At 47.3% G+C, this 17973-nt stretch overlaps 1 protein-coding gene across 6 annotated transcripts in view; it reads left to right on the top strand.

Moving 5' to 3' along the window:
* The window catches only part of ACAD10 (acyl-CoA dehydrogenase family member 10), a 49203-nt gene extending 31877 nt beyond the window's left edge, over positions 1–17326 (top strand). For 5 of the 6 annotated variants that reach the window (XM_032603599.1, XM_032603596.1, XM_032603597.1 and 2 more), the window contains 9 exons: positions 6609–7009; positions 10596–10736; positions 11232–11369; positions 11493–11583; positions 12491–12649; positions 13352–13524; positions 15280–15423; positions 16427–16504; positions 17107–17326. In XM_032603599.1, the coding sequence (XP_032459490.1) occupies positions 6609–7009; positions 10596–10736; positions 11232–11369; positions 11493–11583; positions 12491–12649; positions 13352–13524; positions 15280–15423; positions 16427–16504; positions 17107–17247 (1466 nt within the window). In that variant the 3' untranslated portion in view covers positions 17248–17326. Of the gene's footprint in view, positions 1–6608; positions 7010–10595; positions 10737–11231; positions 11370–11492; positions 11584–12490; positions 12682–13351; positions 13525–15279; positions 15424–16426; positions 16505–17106 lie in introns of those variants that run through there. The other variant, XM_032603600.1, reaches the window with a different exon arrangement.
* Positions 17327–17973: the final 647 nt, after the last annotated feature.

Raw genomic sequence — 17973 nt, 5'->3', positions numbered from 1 at the left:
AGGGAAGAGAGTCAAACATTTATCCTGCCTTTCCTATACAAATTACGTATCAGGCTAACCAAATGATTGATGAGAGAAAGTTTCTCTTTAGAGAAGCATCCTGGACCCAATGATAGAATTAGCATGTCACCAATTTGCCACCCCGACTACATGAATGCATCTGGAAAATAAGCATTAATGGTGCTGAAATCGAGAGAGGCAGCCAGACATTACATACCTCCTGATGCTGCCCTCAAAAGTCAAACCTGGATCTGACCAAGCCTCGAGTGCCAACCACCAACTTACAGAGAACAGAGGGTTCAGCGGAGCACATTCAACAGCACCGTTGAGGCAGAGCCATTCACAAAAATCCAGATTCTGGGAAACTTCACAGAGCAAACAATTTAGTTTCTTCAGCAGATAAAAAAGGGGAACAGATGTTGAAAAGGGAACCTATAGATTGAACGGAACTTAAAAGATACATTAGCCAAAAATAGTAATTTGGACCTTATTCAGATCCCTGTTTGAAAAAAGAAATTTTCTGAAAAAAAATATTTGAGACAGTCAGTGAAAAATGAATTCTGACTGGAGAGTTGATGATATTAAGGCATCATAGTTAACTGTTGTTTAAGTGTGATAATGGTATTGTTGTGGGTGTTTTTAAGTCTTCGTCTTTAGACATAAATGAAATGTTTATAAATAAAATGATGTGGTGTTTGGGATTTACTTTAGCAAAATCCAGGGCAGTGGGGGTGGGGAGGGCAGAGGGTGAAATAGGATTGGCCGTGCTTTGACGATTGTTGAAGCTGAGTGGTAGAAACCTGTAGGTTCATTATATTCTTCTGTCTAGTTTTGTTTGTCTTTGAAATTTTCCAAGATGAAAACTTAAAAGGCACGTAGAAAGAAGCCCAGCAGTGGGTTTGCTAGTACTATGGGGACATCTTAGCTTGTGGTCATCAATACCCGAGGCTTTCTGGCAGCATGTCGCTCTCAGCCAGGGTGCCAGAATCTTCTGAGAAAGGCAGTTGCAATAGGGGAATTGATCATCCATTCACTCACAAGAGCCTCTCCTAGGCCAGGTACTGTGCCAGGTGTTAGTGGCAATAGAAGGTTGTGATTTTTCCAGAGAAGAATCAGCATCCAGAGAATTTCTAGTTTAACCCTCCGTGATCTCAAGCAGTAATCCCTGGAAATGGTATTTTCTCTTCTTTTGGAGAGTCTCAGCTCTAAGCCAGTATTTCCCAATTTTTATTATGGTTTTACAGTGAAAGGTAACCAGAAACATTTAATTAAACAGAATGGCTGCTAAGTCCAAACAGTGATGTGTAGGCCTGATTGCCTGTGGGCATTTTCTAGTGGGCAGCCAAGTTCTCACTGGGTTCTGCTCCAGTGACTGGGGATAGCTGGTTAGATTTTGCCCATTATGTCAATTATATCTCAGTTTTTAAAACAGAATTATTCATTCTAGAATCTCTACATCAATAAACTTCGCCAGGTTGTCCTCAAGTTGCCTGTCAGGAAGCCCTTTGACAGTTTCCAAGATCCTGTGAGCCGCTGGCTTGGCCTCAAGCTTGTCTTGGCCTCAGAGGCAAAACACGCCAGTGTTTGCCACCACATGGAAAAACAGATGTGCTGTCCTTTCAGGCCTCTGTTCCTCTGATCTTGATTGTGCTCTCCCTTCCCTCCTACCTGGAAAGCCAGCAGACATTCTGAGGAAGTGCCTTAGTTTTCTTACATAAAAACAGTGAAGTCAGTTTTTTTAAAGAATAGGATAAAATCATTTGATTAGGGAAACAAAAAACTCAACTCTCTGAACACAAGTATTATTCCTGTGCATTTGTCTTCTTAATTAGCTGTTAAAGTCTTTTTTTTTAAACAGTTGAGATACTTGGTATCACCCTGGGAAAGGGGGTTTTGGAGAAGAACAATGTGTTTCAAAGGCATTCTCTCTGTGATGTCATCACAGGAGATTTGGGCTCATCCTTAGGTTGGCAGAGGGACAACAGTGACCAGAGCCTGGGGGCTGATTTACTGTCTGTACCAGCTGACCCCAAGTATCACTTTGCTTCATTAAGAAGTGGTTACTGAAGTTTAGGTTTCTTGTAGATGGCTGCTGAAATTCTAGAAAGGAAAAAGTGCTGGTGGCTGCAGTTTAGGAAGACGTCAGTCATGGATATGGTCTTTTCTGCTGGGATTACATTTGGGAAAATATATCGGAAGTGATAGTTTTAAATCAACCCAAGCTCATACAAGTGACCTTCAAAGAGACAAAGCAGTACTCTGAGAGCAAGATCCTACTAAGGAAATGAAAATTAAGAAAACACTTTGTACCCTCTGTTAGAAAAAAAAATCGAGGATTGGTTCAAGGTGGTGGAGAAGAAGGACACGCGCTCACTCCCTCTTGTGAGAGCACTGGAATCACAACTAACTGCTGAACAATCATCGATAGGAAGACATTGGAACTCACCAAAAAAGATACCCCACATCCAAAGACAAAGGAGAAGCTGAAGTGAGATGGTAGGAGGGGCGCAATCACAAAAAATTCAAATCCCATAACTGCTGTGTGGGTGACTCACAAACTGGAGAACACTTATACCACAGAAGTCCACCCACTGGAGTGAAGCTTCTGAGCCCCACGTCAGGCTTCCCAACCTGGGGGTCTGGCAACGGAAGGAGGAATTCCTAGAGAGTCAGACTTTGAAGGCTAGCGGGATTTGATTGCAGGACTTCGACAGGACTGAGGGAAACAGAGACTCCACTCTTGGAGGGCACACACAAAGTAGTGTGCACATCAGGACCCAGGGGGAAGGAGCAGTGACCCCACAGGAGACTGAACCAGACCTACCTGCTAGGGTTGGAGGGTCTCCTGCAGAGGCAGGGGGCGGCTGTGGCTCACCATGGGGACAAGGACACTGGCAGCAGAAGTTCTGGGAAATACTCCTTGGCTGAGCCCTCCCCGAGTCTGCCCTTAGCCCCACCAAGGTGCCTGTAGGCGCCAGTGCTGGGTCACCTCAGGCCAAACAACCAACAGGGAAGGAACTCAGCCCCACCCATCAGCAGACAACAGGATTAAAGTTTTACTGAGCTCTGCCCACTAGAGCAACACCCAGCTCTACCCACCACCACTCTCTCCTATCAGGAAGCTGGCACAAGCCTCTTAGATAGCCTCATCCACCAGAGGGCAGACAGCAGAAGCAAGAAGAACTATAATTCTGCAGCCTGTGGAACGAAAACCACATTCACAGAAAAATAGACAAAGTGAAAAGGCAGAGGACTATGTACCAGGTGAAGGAATAAGACAAAACCCCAGAAAAACAACTAAATGAAGTGGAGATAGGCAACCTTCCAGAAAAAGAATTCAGAATAATGATAGTGAAGATGATACAGGACCTTGGAAAAAGAATGGAGGCAAAGAGCAAGAAGATGTGAGAAATGTTCAACAAAGACCCAGAAGAATTAAAGAACAAACAAACAGAGATGAACAATATAATAACTGAAATGAACAATACGCTAGAAGGGATCAATAGCAGAATAACTGAGGCAGAAGAACAGATAAGTGACCTGGAAGATGGAATGGTGGAATTCACTGTCATGGAACAGAATAAAGAAAAAAGAATGCAAAGAAATGAAGGCAGCCTAAGAGACCTCTGGAACAACATTAAACACCAACATTCACATTATAGGGGTCCCAGAAGGAGAAGAGAGAGAGAAAGGACCCTAGAAAATATTTGAGGAGATTATAGTCAAAACCTTTCTAACATGGGAAAGGAAATAGCCACCAAGTCCAGGAAGCACAGAGAGTCCCAGGCAGGATAAACCCAAGGAGAAACACGCCAAGACACATAGTAATCAAATTGACAAAAATTAAAGACAAAGAAAAATTATTAAAAGCAACAAGAGAAAAATGACAAATAACATACAAGGGAACTCCCATTAGGTTAACCATTGATTTCTCAGCAGAAACTACAAGCCAGAAGGGAGTGACACAATATATTTAAAGTGATGAAAGGGAAGAACCTACAACCAAGGTTACTCTAGCTGGCAAGGATCTCATTCAGATTCGATGGAGAAATCAAAAGCTTTACAGACAAACAAAAGCTAAGAGAATTCAGCACCACCAAACCAGCTCTACAACAAATGCTAAAGGAACTTCTCTAAGTGGGAAACATAAGAGAAGAAAAGGACCTACAAAAACAAACCCAAAACAATTAAGAGAATGGTAATAGGTACATACATATCGATAATTACCTTAAATGTGAATGGATTAAATGCTCCAACTAAAAGACACAGGCTCACTGAATGAATACAAAAATAAGACGAATATATATGCTGTCTATAAGAGACCCACTTCAGACCTAGGGACACATACAGACTGAAAGTGAGGGAATGGAAAAAGATATTCCATGCAAATGGAAATGAAAAGAAAGCTGGAGTAGCAATACTCATATCAGACAAAATAGACTTTAAAATAAAGAATGTTACAAGAGACAAGGAAGGACACTACATAATGATCAAGGGATCAATCCAAGGAGATATAACAATTATAAATACATATGCACCCAACATAGGAGCACCTTAATACATAAGGCAAATGCTAACAGCTATAAAAGAGGAAATCGACAGTAACACAATAATAGTGGGGGACTTTAACACCTCACTTACACCAGTGGACAGATCATCCAGACAGAAAATTAATAAGGAAACACAAGCTTTAAATGACACAAAGACCAGATAGATTTAATTGATATTTATAGAACATTCCACCTAAAAGTGGCAGAATACACTTTCTTCTCAAGTGCACACGGAACATTCTCCAGGATAGATCACATCTTGGGTCACAAATCAAGCCTCGGTAAATTTAAGAAAATTGAAATCATATCAAGCACCTTTTCTGACTACAATGCTATGAGATTAAAAATCAATTACAGGGGGAAAAACATAGAAAACACAAACACATGGAGGCTGAACAGTATGTTACTAAATAACCAAGAGATCACTGAAGAAATCAAAGGGGAAATAAAAAAATACCTAGAGACAAATGACAATGAAAAGATGACAATCCAAATCCTGTGGGATGCAGCAAAAGCAGTTCTAAGAGGGAATTTTATAGCAATAAAATCCTACCTCAAGAAACAAGAAAAATGTCAAATAATCTAACCTTACACCTAAAGGAACTAGAGAAAGAAGAACAAACAAAACCCAAAGTTAGTAGAAGGAAAGAAATCATAAAGATGAGAGCAGAAATAAATGAAATGGAAACAAAACAATAGAAAAAAATCATTATGAATAACAATGAATGTTAAGGAGGGGATATCTTTCCCTTCGATGAGACCTGAGTCTGAGTTAGGAGGGGAAAATGTAGCCTAGCCCACTCATGCTCAGTGGCCCTCGCTGTAAGTCTGTGACTCAGGGAAGGGGGTTACCTGATTCCCAACTGGCCCCCCAGGGCCTGGGTCCATACCCAGTACCCAGAAGGTGCCAAGCAAAGACTTGCTGAAGTCCAGTGGGCTGCATTCTCTGCTGTGTAGCAGATGGATCTGGTTCCCAATTTGTAAGGAATAGCGTAATATCTTTAAAACCAAAGCTGCATGAGAATGGTTCTTTTGAGGACTAGCCCTTGACCATTGGCAGGAGCCAGAAGTAAAATAGGCCTCGGCAAAGATCCATTTATTGATACAAAGCAAATGAGGAAAACAGTCTCTTTAGAACATGGAAATGCTAAAAACAATCCAGGTGAGCTGACTGAAAAATCCCACTATGAAAAGGCAATGTTCACAGTATAAGGAGACACATAGATGGATCCCAGATATACTGAGTGAAAGAAGCCACACTGAAAAGAATATGACATATGTATTTATGTGACGTTCTGGAAAAGACAAACTACAGGAACATAGATCAGTGTTGTTCCCCAGGGGCAAGGGGAAAGGTCTGACTACAGAGAGACCCCATGGAAGTTTGGGGATGATGGGAATATGTGTACTGACCTTGATGGTGGCAGTGGTTGCCTGGCTAAGCTCACGGAACTGTACACTTTCTAAAGAGGATGTATGTACGCTACATCTTAATTTAAATTTTTTCAAAAATCTTTTCTTAAAAAAGTCTTGATATGTGTATTAAGCAAAGAAAAAAACAGAGCATGAGTAGAGTGACTTCTGTGACGCTGATGACAGTGTTGATCTAGACAAAATGGTGCCCAGGAACTAGCCATGAATCCAGTCCCCTGTGACTATTATTATGAATTTCATGGCTTCCTATAGCCCAAGGTGACAGCAGAAGTGATTTGGGGAATTCCCAATTTAATTTCGCTTCTTTAGGAAAAGAAGAGATAAAGAGCAGGGAGCAGGCCAACTGAGTCCAACTTCTGCTCCCAGCCCACTGATGTAAGCTTGGGCATGTCTCCTCCTTAAAACCTGAATCCTTGTCTGTAAAGTGGGGATTAAAACAGTTGTGTAGCTCCAGGAATTCAATTAGCTATAATAATGCATGTCAAGCACTTAGCGCTGAGTCTGGTGCAGGTCAAGTGCTCAGCAAGTGGTAGTAGCGGCTGATGGAACAATACTGTCACATGTTAGCATCACTATTAAGGGTTATTTGGGGGGTACTCACTGGTTTTCTTTGCCTCTGCTTAGGGCATGCAAGCTCGGCTACTGGGGAACAAACTGGAAAGCTGACTGAATTTACGTCTAACCTGGCGTGGGATTTTGCAGTCAAAGAAGGGTTCCGGGTTTTCAAGGAGATGCCAGCCACCAAACCGTTAACAAGGTCCCACCACACACGGGCCAGGCCACAGTCCCTGCCGAGGACCCCAGGCATGAGGAGTTATGTCACCTCGACAGACTCTTCCCCAGCTCATGTCTCAAAGGGAGTTCTGGTCTTCTCTCCAGAAGGCCTTTCCCCACCAGTCAGGGAGCTGTATCAACGGCTGAAGCAGTTTATGGAGCGGCATGTGTACCCCGCTGAGCCAGAGCTGCAGCATCACCAGACCTCAGCCGAGAAGTGGACCCCTTCCCCACTGGTCGAAGATCTCAAGGTAAAGCCGTGTTTCGAGATGTGGGGAGACCTCGTTAGCAAGGCCCAACCTCAGCTCGTACGCCGGCCACATCTGTTCCCTCGCAGTCAGTGAAGAGATGGGGGGGCCGAGTTGAATGATCTCTGCTTTCCACCATCATTAGAAAGAGCCAGCTCTAGATCACTCCGTTTCACTTCATTGCTCTTTCTCTGTGACCGCGTCTCGGCCTCATACTCAGCCAGGCAGAGGAATGCCGTGTCTGTGGTTTATAACTCTGAGGCAGGTGGGTTCATTTTATGCATATCTGAATCTCGTGAATTTGAAACAAATGATATAAATTGCATCAATTAAATAAGGCTCTCTTTAAAGAGTCCCTAACATCAAAGTTAAAGGGCCAGTATAAACTGTGTTTATGCTCTTGACACACAGTGACACCACTTTTGCTGATAACGGAAATACCTGCTGTTCTTTTTCAGGATTAGTCTTGGCTTGCGTTAGTTCTTAAGTTATTTGAGGTCTTCAGGAGCACATATTCTGCCTGTGATGCAACCATCACCTACTTTAAAAAGAAATAGCATTATCTCTTTTTTCCTAGTTACAAACCTATCGCAAAGTAACCAGAGCTCAAACATGGCAAGAGTAGAAAGAGTTCATGACATAGAAAGAGTTCATGACATAGAAAGAGTTCTCTAAAATTCCCTGCCCTCTGAGCTAATCAATGTCAACAATTTGGTTTCTCTAAAATTCTCTGCCCTCTGAGCTAATCAATGTCAACAATTTGGTTTCTCTAAAATTCTCTGCCCTCTGAGCTAATCAATGTCAACAATTTGGTTTATTAGCCTCCCAGCTCTGTTCTCCTATAACATATTAATATATATTATTATTATTCCTATTGTAATGAAATTGTTTTATACATTTGAATCTCCGACTTGCTTATGTTATTTGATGATGTATCACCTTCCCACATCAGCTCCTGGAGATGGACCCCCGAGAGGACCACATTGCAGGTGCACCATAATTTGTCTACCCCGCCCCTGGCTGAAGGACACTGTGGGGATCTCAGTCTAGGTCACTCTGGGTCACTTAAGCAGCAGAGTTAGCAGCTAGCTGCTAGCATGGACAGGGAGGCTGAAGAGCCACCTGAAGGAGACAGTAGAAGCCAAGGGAAGGCTGGCTGCAGGGAGCGTGGCCAAGGCTGTCACTAGGGCAGCAACCGGGAGGTCTCTGCTGGATGCTTCCTCAGGACTCCAGGATTGAGGTGGGAATTTTCAGCCAGTCAGGTGTAGGTCCCATGCTCGTGCCTTGATGCCACCGAAATTTATACAGTGAGAGAGCACCCCAGAATAAGAAGGTGTTGGGGGATTCCCTGGTGGTCCAATGGTTAAGACTTTGCCTTCCAATGCAGGGGGTGTGAGTTCAATCCCTGGTCAGGGAGCTAGGATCCAACATGCCTCCTGACCAAAAACCAAAACATAAAGAAAACACCAGAAGCAATATTGTAACAAATTCAATAAAGACTTTAAGAATGGTCCACATCAAAAAAGTGTTAAAAAAAAAAAAAGAAGCGGTTTGGATCCTGTGCAGGGAAGGTACATTGAATGCTCTTACATGCTTCTGTGTCCATTTACTGTTTCTACAGCATCATTTATTTGAAGTAAAAATACTGGTCTAAGAATGAGGCCATTTTGAGTTTCAATAAATATTGCCAACTTTTCATTAGAAAGGTGCTTACAGATCTGTGCTCCCATTGTTACTGCGTGAAATGCCCTATCCCCCACCTACTGGCCTGCACACTTAATCCTCGCCTGTATGATGTACCTATGGAGTGCACAGAAGCATCGGAAAAGCAGACACTCGTGTCGCAAACATCTCTAGTCTCTAAAATGAATGCATAGGAAAAACCTAGATTAGGGTACATTCTACTTGTGGTCATACCTAAATGGGAATCATAAGGACAGCTAACATTTTTGGGGAGTGTGGTGAAATTATGTCTCGTGGCTTTTATCCAAAGTGTCATTACTACCCATAAATGAGAAGTATTTGACTTTTACACGGCACCTCACAAATCCTGTGAGGTAAGCATTAAGAACCTCAATTTAAAGATAAGGAATTGAATTTGTCCAGGGACACAGCTAGAAATAATAGCACCTGGACTCAATCCAGATCTTCTGGGCTCAAATCTGTGGGTTTTTCCCCTCCCACAAGGAGATGATTATATTTATTCCCTTATTCTTCCTCCTCTCAGAACTCCCTTGCTTCCCTTCCTACTTTGCCCTTCCCTTCCTGATTCATTTGTTCCAGTTAATCTGTCCTTCTTTTCTCCTTGGTTGCTGCACTCTGAGCTAATTGGCTTAACACAGCAATGAGTGTATGTGCTGATTCTAGAAGTACATGTCCTAGAGCCCAGGCCCAATGTAATGGAAAAGTCAGCCAGCTGGTCACCTCCCAGTGCGAAGACTATCCATCATCACTAATAGTTAGTACAGCCCCCAGCTTCTGAGTCCGGCACTTTATATTCTGTGTGTTACCTCATTTCATCTCCCCAGCTACCCAGTGAGGTGGGTGTTGTGGGCACTGGTTGGCTGCCTAGAGACTCTTCCCCTTTCTTTGCGTAGCAGCACCCCAGTTTCATTTGGGGGCCTCCCTCCCCACCTTTGGACACAGTCTGGCAGAGCTGTCAGTCCAGGTGCCAACCCAACCCCCCCGGCCAGGAAGTGGGCATGTTGAGCCAGCTAGGCCAGCCGGGCTGGCCCTTCCTGCAACTGAAAGAGTAAACGGTGTTTTCAAGAGAGAAAACGGCTGGCCTCACTCATTGCACAGCAGGAGTGCAGAGTGTCTGTCCTAAGCTGTGCTGCCTGGGCTACTGTCCATTTCTGAGCCTCCTCTAATCTGAGCTCCTGATAACCTTCCCATGCGGTTCCTCTTTCCCATCAGTTAGTCACCGTCCACTCCTACTGCTCACTCAGTAGCCGTGACTGATAGTGAGGGTGGTGACATCCCGTTTCACGGATGAGGAAACTGCCACGTGGAGCTCTCCAGTATCTTGCCCAAGGTCTCCCAGCAGCTGTGGTGGGGCAGGGTCTGAAACAAGCAGTGTGACTCAGGGCCTGGGCTCCCGACCCCCAAGCTAGACTTCCTAGTTTCCATGTTGGGAGCTACGTTCAGAAACCCAGAGTTACTTTCCCAGGAACAAAGCTGTGCCTCATAAAGGAAGCTGGATCAGGGGATGTCCTTAGGCACCTCATCAAAGCAGCTGAGGCTGCCGCCAACTGTCCTAGGCTGGCTCCCCGCAGGCTCACTAAAGGACCCTTCACTCTCTTGTGCTCAGGGAGTGAGTTCTAAGCTGAGTCGTGGCGACAGTAGTGATGCTAACAGTGATGGAGGTGGTGTATGTAGGGCGCCTGGGATGCGGGTACCGGGGAGGTGAACTGATTGCCACGGTCACTGTTAGGACTGGGCTGTCTCCAGGCGCCCTCATATTCTCCTCCCACAGATCTGCAGGGTTTGTATCCAGCCCGATGGTTTGGACTGGCCTCGTTATTTTCCGCGGGACAAAATAAAATGAAATCACCATCTGTGGATCCCTGACTTCTTTTTCCTGTGATAGGAGAAAGCCAAGGCTGAAGGACTTTGGAACCTTTTTCTACCCGTGGAGACTGATCCCGAGAAAAAATACGGAGCAGGGCTGACCAATGAAGAGTACGCACATTTGTGTGAGGTCATGGGCACATCTCTGTACGCTCCCGAGGTACCTTCTTTAATGTCCTTCTCAGTGTGGGAGGAAATCCTCGTCTTCCACACGAGTTCAGCCACCCTCCTGGGCCGATGGGGTTCCCTGCAGCTGTACTGGACCCAGGAGCACTGATGCAAACTCAGACTTCTTATGGGGGAGGACACTGTGGGCAGGTGGCTGGAGCCACAGCAAGAAAGCAGCTTGGGGTGGGCATCTACTCGGGAAGTTAGGGCCCAGGTGAGCACGGCCTGGCTGGCTTCCATGGGCCCCAGCCCACCAGCTCCAGTCTCCTTTCTCTCCCCCAAGGAGCTCCGTGGTTGAGCTTCAGGGGCTCTGAGCTGCTATATTCAGAATGTCGTGGGTCTTTGCATTTCCTTGGGGAGAGGAAGGACTTTCACGAGGGTGTCAGAGGGCCTGTGACTTGGAAGGAGCCCAGGTCCATGCTTCTGGGGTGTTTGAAGTTTTGAATATGGATGTGGAAGTCACCCTTCTGCTTTTTCTCCTTTCCAGATCTTTAACTGTTCTGCTCCAGACACAGGGAACATGGAGCTTCTGGTGCGACATGGCACCGAGGAGCAGAAGGCCCGCTGGCTGATTCCGTTGCTGGAGGGAAAGGCCCGCTCCTGTTTTGCTATGACTGAGCCCCAGGTACCTTGCTTGGGTCACCCACAGGTACCCCTTCTCATCAGCCCAGACCCTCGCCCGAGCCCATCTGCGCTCTGCCATCAGGGACTGCAGGACCAGCTCTAATCAGAATGTGCTGTCGCTCAGGTTGCCTCCTCAGATGCCACCAACATTGAATCTTCCATCCAAGAGGAGGATGGCTTCTATGTCATAAATGGTCACAAGTGGTGGATCTCAGGTATTTGGCCTGAAATTCATTTTTCAATTACACTTATGTGGGTCTGCATTGATAAGCATGTCTTCTCTGCCCGGCTGTTGTCTGAGAAACTGTGGGAGGGACTAGCTTCATTTCCATTTGATGCAAAGGAGATTCTGTGTCTGTTCTCAGAAAAGGCAGCAAACCCTGGGAGAACCAGAGGTTCTACGTGGGTTACCAGTTGACCCCACGTGACAGTTCCAGGAACCTCTGCTTCACTCCCCTCTCTCTTGGTTCTGCTGTGGGCATCTCCCTTTGGAAAGGCAGGAGGTCACTTCCTTGGTGGCTTCTCCGTGCTGTGAGGTCAGGTGTGCCTCAGCAGAAGGGCTGGTCATAATCCTGTTGTTCACCAGGCGTTAACTCTGCAGGGCTCTCCATACGTGCTGAGTCCGCACCCCTCCCCGGAAGGTCCGTGTTATTATCCCCACGTTACAGAGAAGGAAACTAGGACGGAGAAGTGACTTGAGTCACTTGCCTAAAGTACTTGCCCCCCACTAGCAAGTAGGGAGCCCAGAGTTCAAGGCTGGCCTGATTCTGAAGCCTGTGTCCAAAGCCATCATGTTTCCACTGCCTGTGGGAACAAAGCAGAACAGGCTGCCAGTAATAAAGTAGCAGTTTTCAGCTTCTTGTCTCCAAACTATATTTTCAACTTGACTTGGTGCTTTAAAAAAAAAAACTGCTTTTAGGATGTTGGATTCCTTCCTCACTGGGACAGAAACCAATTGCTCCTACTGCTGGTCAAGGGCCTGCACGTCCTCATCTGATCATGTGAAGTCTTAAAGGGCCCTCTCTCTTCACTGGCTTCAGCTTCCCTGGGCCAGGACTGCGTGTGTAAGGAGATCTGATGGCCCTCACGTCAGATGATGGGGTCTCTCTCTTTTTCTGGCAGGCACCCTGGATCCTCGCTGCCAACTCTGCGTGTTTATGGGAAAAACAGACCCACATGCCCCACACCACCAGCAGCAGTCCATGCTCTTGGTTCCCATGGATACCCCGGGGATAAAAATCATCCGGCCTCTGACAGTATATGGGCTGGAGGACGCACCAGGTTGGCCCCCCAGGAGCAGCTCGCCTCTCTGTGTGGGTCTGGGTCTGGGCCTGGGGAAAGGGCTTTGGGCAGCACTTCCACTGCAGGAAGTAACACCTGTAAGGGTATGATGACATTTGGAAGGCCATGTGCTCCTGCATTTCAATTCCATCCATGAGTATCAACCATGCAGGCAAATTTCAGACAGGCATTTATCCCTTTATTTTTTTTCTCTTCCATGCTTAGAAGATAAGCCGGATTCTGTGAGGTAAGGAGGCCACAGAGGACAGAGCAGGAGGCAGGAAGTGCCCTCCAGACCTTCTCTTCTAGACCCCAGGGTGGACAGCTGACCTCCAGGCCTGGAAGTCCTCTCACAGGGGCTCTTTCCCTCTGCTGATGATGTTCACGTTCTGCCTTGGGTGTTTCTGTAGGATCACTACATTATTAGAGTCACATACCGCTAAGGAGATTCAGCTGAAGTTAGAGTCATGTTTTATAAAAGGAATGCCAGACTATTCATTTGATATTATAAATCAGTGATTTATTTCCCATCTTTAATAGACTCCTTCCTTCCCTCCCTGTTCAACATGTTCAACCATGTTCCAGTTAGAAGGCTACAAAAGGGCAGGAGATGAGATAAACTCATTGCCAGCAGATGAGATAAACACATCTGAGGAAAACAAGTTAGGCAGATGGCTCAGGGGTACCCTTTGGGTCTTTCAGGTGGCCACGGCGAAGTCCTGTTTGAGCAGGTGTGCGTGCCCAAGGAGAACATGGTCCTGGGCCCTGGCAGGGGCTTCGAGATCGCCCAGGGCCGACTGGGTCCTGGCAGGATCCATCACTGCATGCGGCTGATCGGGTTCTCCGAGAGAGCGCTGGCGCTCATGAAGGCCCGAGTGAGTACTTCCCTTTGCGACTGTCTCTGTACCAGAACGACCCATCTGTTTTCCTATCAAACTTCAAATCCTAACTGTTTTCTGAGAGCAGACTTAGCAGGTGAAGCAAGGTGATATTCTTTACAAGAAGCTATGTCCCTGTCTTTGCTTTGCATCTGCTACTTTGCTAAAGTTTCAAATTCAGAGCAGAATGGGCCTCACTCTGTCGAGGTGACCAGAAGGAAAAGGCCAGGCTCTGTAGCAGCAGTGGGCAAGGTTCCAAGGTCCACAGGGTCATGGTCTACTGATGACCATTCCTGCTACCAGGTCATCTTTAAAAATCAGATACCAGGGAGAACCTAGTGTTCCAGCGTTCAGCCCTGCGCCATCCTCCTCCCCAAGCACATACAAAACTTTATTCTTCTTTGACCCCCTCAAAGGTTGCAAGCCCACACAAAAGAAAGCTGTTGCTGGCAGTGGTAATTCAGATTGGTGATATCAATTTCACAAAGACGAAGCAAACCCCTGAGCCTCCAAAGTATCTCATAAAACACTGTCCAAAGAACAGAGATGGTCCGGTGCACATAGCTTACTGAGCAAACCTGAGATTCAACCTTTTTAGTTGAGACTGACTAGTTTTTTGGGTTTTTTGGGTTTTTTTTTTTTTTTTAAAGAAAATGCTCCTTTCTTAAGAGCTCAGGTATAGTCTCCAGTCCCATCCTGCAGAGCAGTTTGACTGTACGTGTCAGAAGTCTTAGAAGGTACCATAGTATTGACGTGGCCATTCCACTCATAGGACTTGGTCTCAAGAGAGTAATTAGATTTAATACTAGGAGGTTCACCACAGCCATGACTATAATACATTGGAAACAACCTATAAGGCTAACAACTGGGGCCTGGTCAGATAATCCTGGTTATGGGCATGCAGTGAAATTCCAAAATGATGCTGTAGAAATCTATTTCTTGATATATAGAGAGATGCTCTTAATGAAAAAAAAAAAAAGGCAGGCTACAAAGCATTATAGAGTATGACTCCATATTTTTGTAAAAACTGCATATGTATGTTTATGCATACAAAAAGGTATCCACCAAATATTAAGTGTGACTAGATAATGGAATACCAGGTGTTTATGTTTTTTCTTTTTTTTTTTGTCTGAAAATGGATACATTTTCTGCCATGAGTAATATTATTTGTGTCATTAACTGTTTTTAGTTAAAAAAAAAGGGGGGGTGGGGGATAGGTCCCTTATAAGTTTTTCTGATTGCTTGTAACTTTCAAAGACTGTAGAATCCCCACTGCAATAACAGTTGCCCTAGAGGGGGGTCTGGCACCCAGACTTTGCTCCTGAGGGCACCCCAGGACATGAAGCAGGCCCTGCTGTCAGCAGAGGGCGCCCTCCCCTGCCTGTGTGAGGTGCCCACAGTCACTGCCTAGTTCCCAGAGTAGCCCTGGGCCAGAGGCAGCTCAGATCAGGCACTGTCCCTGCCTGGCAGCCGAGCCTGCCCAGAAGGAGCGGAATGGCTGGAGTAAAGGGGTTCCTGGAGGTAATTTGTGCAGCCACCACGTTGACTAGCTCCACGGTGCCCACGAACGCTGTCTACTTCTGGCTCTTCTCCCTGGGAGTTTCCAGTGGCTGGAGAGCTGGCAAAGTGGCACCCGAACTGCACGGTCCCGCTTCTGCCCCCCTTCCCCTCCAGCCCTCTCCTGTGTGCTTCCACCCACCTCCTCTGCAGGGCACAGCCCCGTGCCTCCCGTCCTGTCTCCTGTGTCCACAGGTGAAGTCCCGCATGGCCTTCGGGAAGCCCCTGGTAGAGCAGGGCATGGTCCAGGCAGACATTGCCCAGTCCCGAGTGGAGATCGAGCAGGCCCGGCTGCTGGTGCTGAAAGCTGCCCATGTCATGGACGTGGCGGGAAATAAGGTAGGGGGCCGAGGGGCCTCACAGAGGTCCTGAGGTCGCAGTGAGGGACGCGGGCCCGGGAATCTCTAGATGCTGACTCTTCCCTCCCCACTCAGCAAACCATGGAGAAAGCACTTGGCTCCTTGACATAAATAAGTTTGCTTCAACTCTCCTTGGGACTACTTGGGCAGCTTTTCAAAAATGGAAAAGTTACAATAAAAGAGGACTGAACTTTCTGTCTTACTGACCCAGTGACCTTCTGGTTCAAGACAGTGGACCTGACAGGGCCCCAGGGCCCCAGCCTGAGCTACGGCCCCACCCGGACTTCCGGGCATCCAGCAAACTAAGAGTAAGCCATGGAGTTAGCCAGAGGAGAAGCTTTATTTTCAAGTGTGACATTATTCTTTAAATGGCTCTTTTTGAGGGCCTCTAACAGCCAGGTACAATGCCATGCTGACCCCTGCCTTCTCTACCTCTCCATGGGGCCTCCACCCCTTAGCCGAGAGGCCTCGGTAGCAGTGGGTTGACCCAGGCTCAAGTTCCCTATTTCTTGGCACTCTAGTGCCGGGTATGAGGGCTCTCGGGGGCTTTGATTAAAATCCCAGACTGAAGGCAGATCATTGCCGCTCAATTCCCCAGAGTCCTGGCTGGCCTTGTTCCACTTACCCTTTGGAAACAGAGCTGGCCGTAACCCTGAATGAGGCACAAGCCACTCACTACCCTGCCCTGTGTGTGTGTGCTGGCGACGCTGCCCGTCACCTGGGAAGACGCCCTGAGTCTTTCCTTGACCAGACAGCCACTCACACCGCACAACATCCCGAGGCCCTTCCTAGTCACCCCGCTGCCCCCTCCACCCCCGTCAGTGCTGGGCAGGGACCACACACCAGGCAAGGCCTGTGGTCCAGCGGGACCTCAGCTCTCTGTTCTGAGCTATTGTTTCTACTCCTCCCTGTGAAACTGACCGTTCTTCCAAGTGTTCAGCCCTCGGGTCTGCCCTCCTAACCACACCTCGTCTTCCTTGCAGGCTGCAGCTTTGGGTATTGCCATGATTAAAATGGTGGCCCCGTCCATGGCCTACCGAGTGACTGATCATGCTATTCAGGTGAGCACAGATGATGGATCACTGATTCGTCTGAATCATTTACAACAGATGCAAAACTCCCTCTCCTTCAGCTGCCCAACCTCCTGTAAACTAATGGCCGCCCTTTGTCGCACACTCACCACATATGACTTTCCTTTTCCTCCTCAGAACAACTCTATGAGGGGTTCTATTCCTACCTTCATTTTGAATATGTGGAAACAGAAGCAGAGGAAAGTGAAGTGACTTGTCCAGGGTCACTCAGCTTGAAAGGAGCTGAGCTCAGATTTGGGGAACCTAGGTCCTTCTTTCAGCAGGCCCAGCCTCCTAACCACGCAGGGATGCCTCCTTCCGAAATCTCAATCCCTGGCCCCAACAGAGGGATTTCCCGATGGCAGAAGTCACCTAGCAGAGCAGACCTGGGAGTCTGGCATCCCTGGGATGGCAAGTGCGGCCCCACCTGAAGTCTTCCAGAACATTGTTATCACACAGGTGTCAGGGGACAAGCTTGGGAAAGAGGCTGTTATGAGCCGTTCTGAGATCTTAGGAGCAGGCACTTGTTCCTGGGGCTCTCAGAGACGAGGGCTCACCCAGGGCTTCCTCCCCTCCCGCTCTGTGTCTGCCAGGCCTTCGGAGCAGCAGGGCCGAGCAGCGACTACCCGCTGGCTCAGTTCTTCACCAGGGCTCGAGCCCTGCGCTCTGCTGACGGCCCTGATGAGGTGCACAGGGCGGCAGTGGCCAAGATGGAGCTGAAGCGCTGCAGTTAGACCTGTGGGACTGCAGGAGCCAGATCATCCCTGTCAGGCCTGTGGTGCCCAAAACTTTAAATGATGTGCTTTGAAAGACCTGGTATGTGTGATTCTTGCACCCTGCCCGGCAGCTCTGTCCTTCCATCCTTATTGTGAACTCAGCCTCGGTGGGTGCCCACAGAAGTCACTTCTGTAAGAAGCCTGGAGTTGCCTGTTTCAGACAAGGAGGGAGGGGATTAGCTGAGGGCTGAGTGGGTTTCAGGACAGAGGGTGGAGAGCTGGTCTTCAGTCCAGGCGCCCGGCTGGGCAGCCAGGCCCCCTTCTCTCTGGCTGTGGCACATAAGGGCTGTGGGACTCTGCGCGAACGTTAAGAGTCCTGCTTGGGGGGGGGGGGGGCGGTGCCTGTGCTCGCTCACTGCTCTGTGCTTCCGTACCCCCGCTCCCAGCTGATGGCTGCAGCCGACAGACCCAGGGCGGGAGTGCTCCTGGGAAAAAGGAATGAAACCCCAGTCATGAAGCCACTGCCATCTGATTTTCTTCCTTTGAATGTCCAGAACACTGAGGTGTTATTTTGGAAAGGGACTTTGGAAACATGAAAGAACAAGAAAATATACCTCAGAGACATCACAAATGTTCTATATCATACAAAGAGAATGGAGAATGAAGGCTCACACCTTAGCTCCCCTGTCTCAGTACGTCAGGTGCCTCCTCATACTTGAGTTTACACAAGATCCTGCCCAGTGC

Source organism: Phocoena sinus, chromosome 14 (assembly GCF_008692025.1).
Source record: "Phocoena sinus isolate mPhoSin1 chromosome 14, mPhoSin1.pri, whole genome shotgun sequence".
NCBI classification, from domain to species: Eukaryota; Metazoa; Chordata; class Mammalia; order Artiodactyla; family Phocoenidae; genus Phocoena; species Phocoena sinus.
The sequence above is the reverse complement of the archived record's forward strand: the minus strand, read 5'-3'. Positions and strand labels throughout refer to the sequence as shown.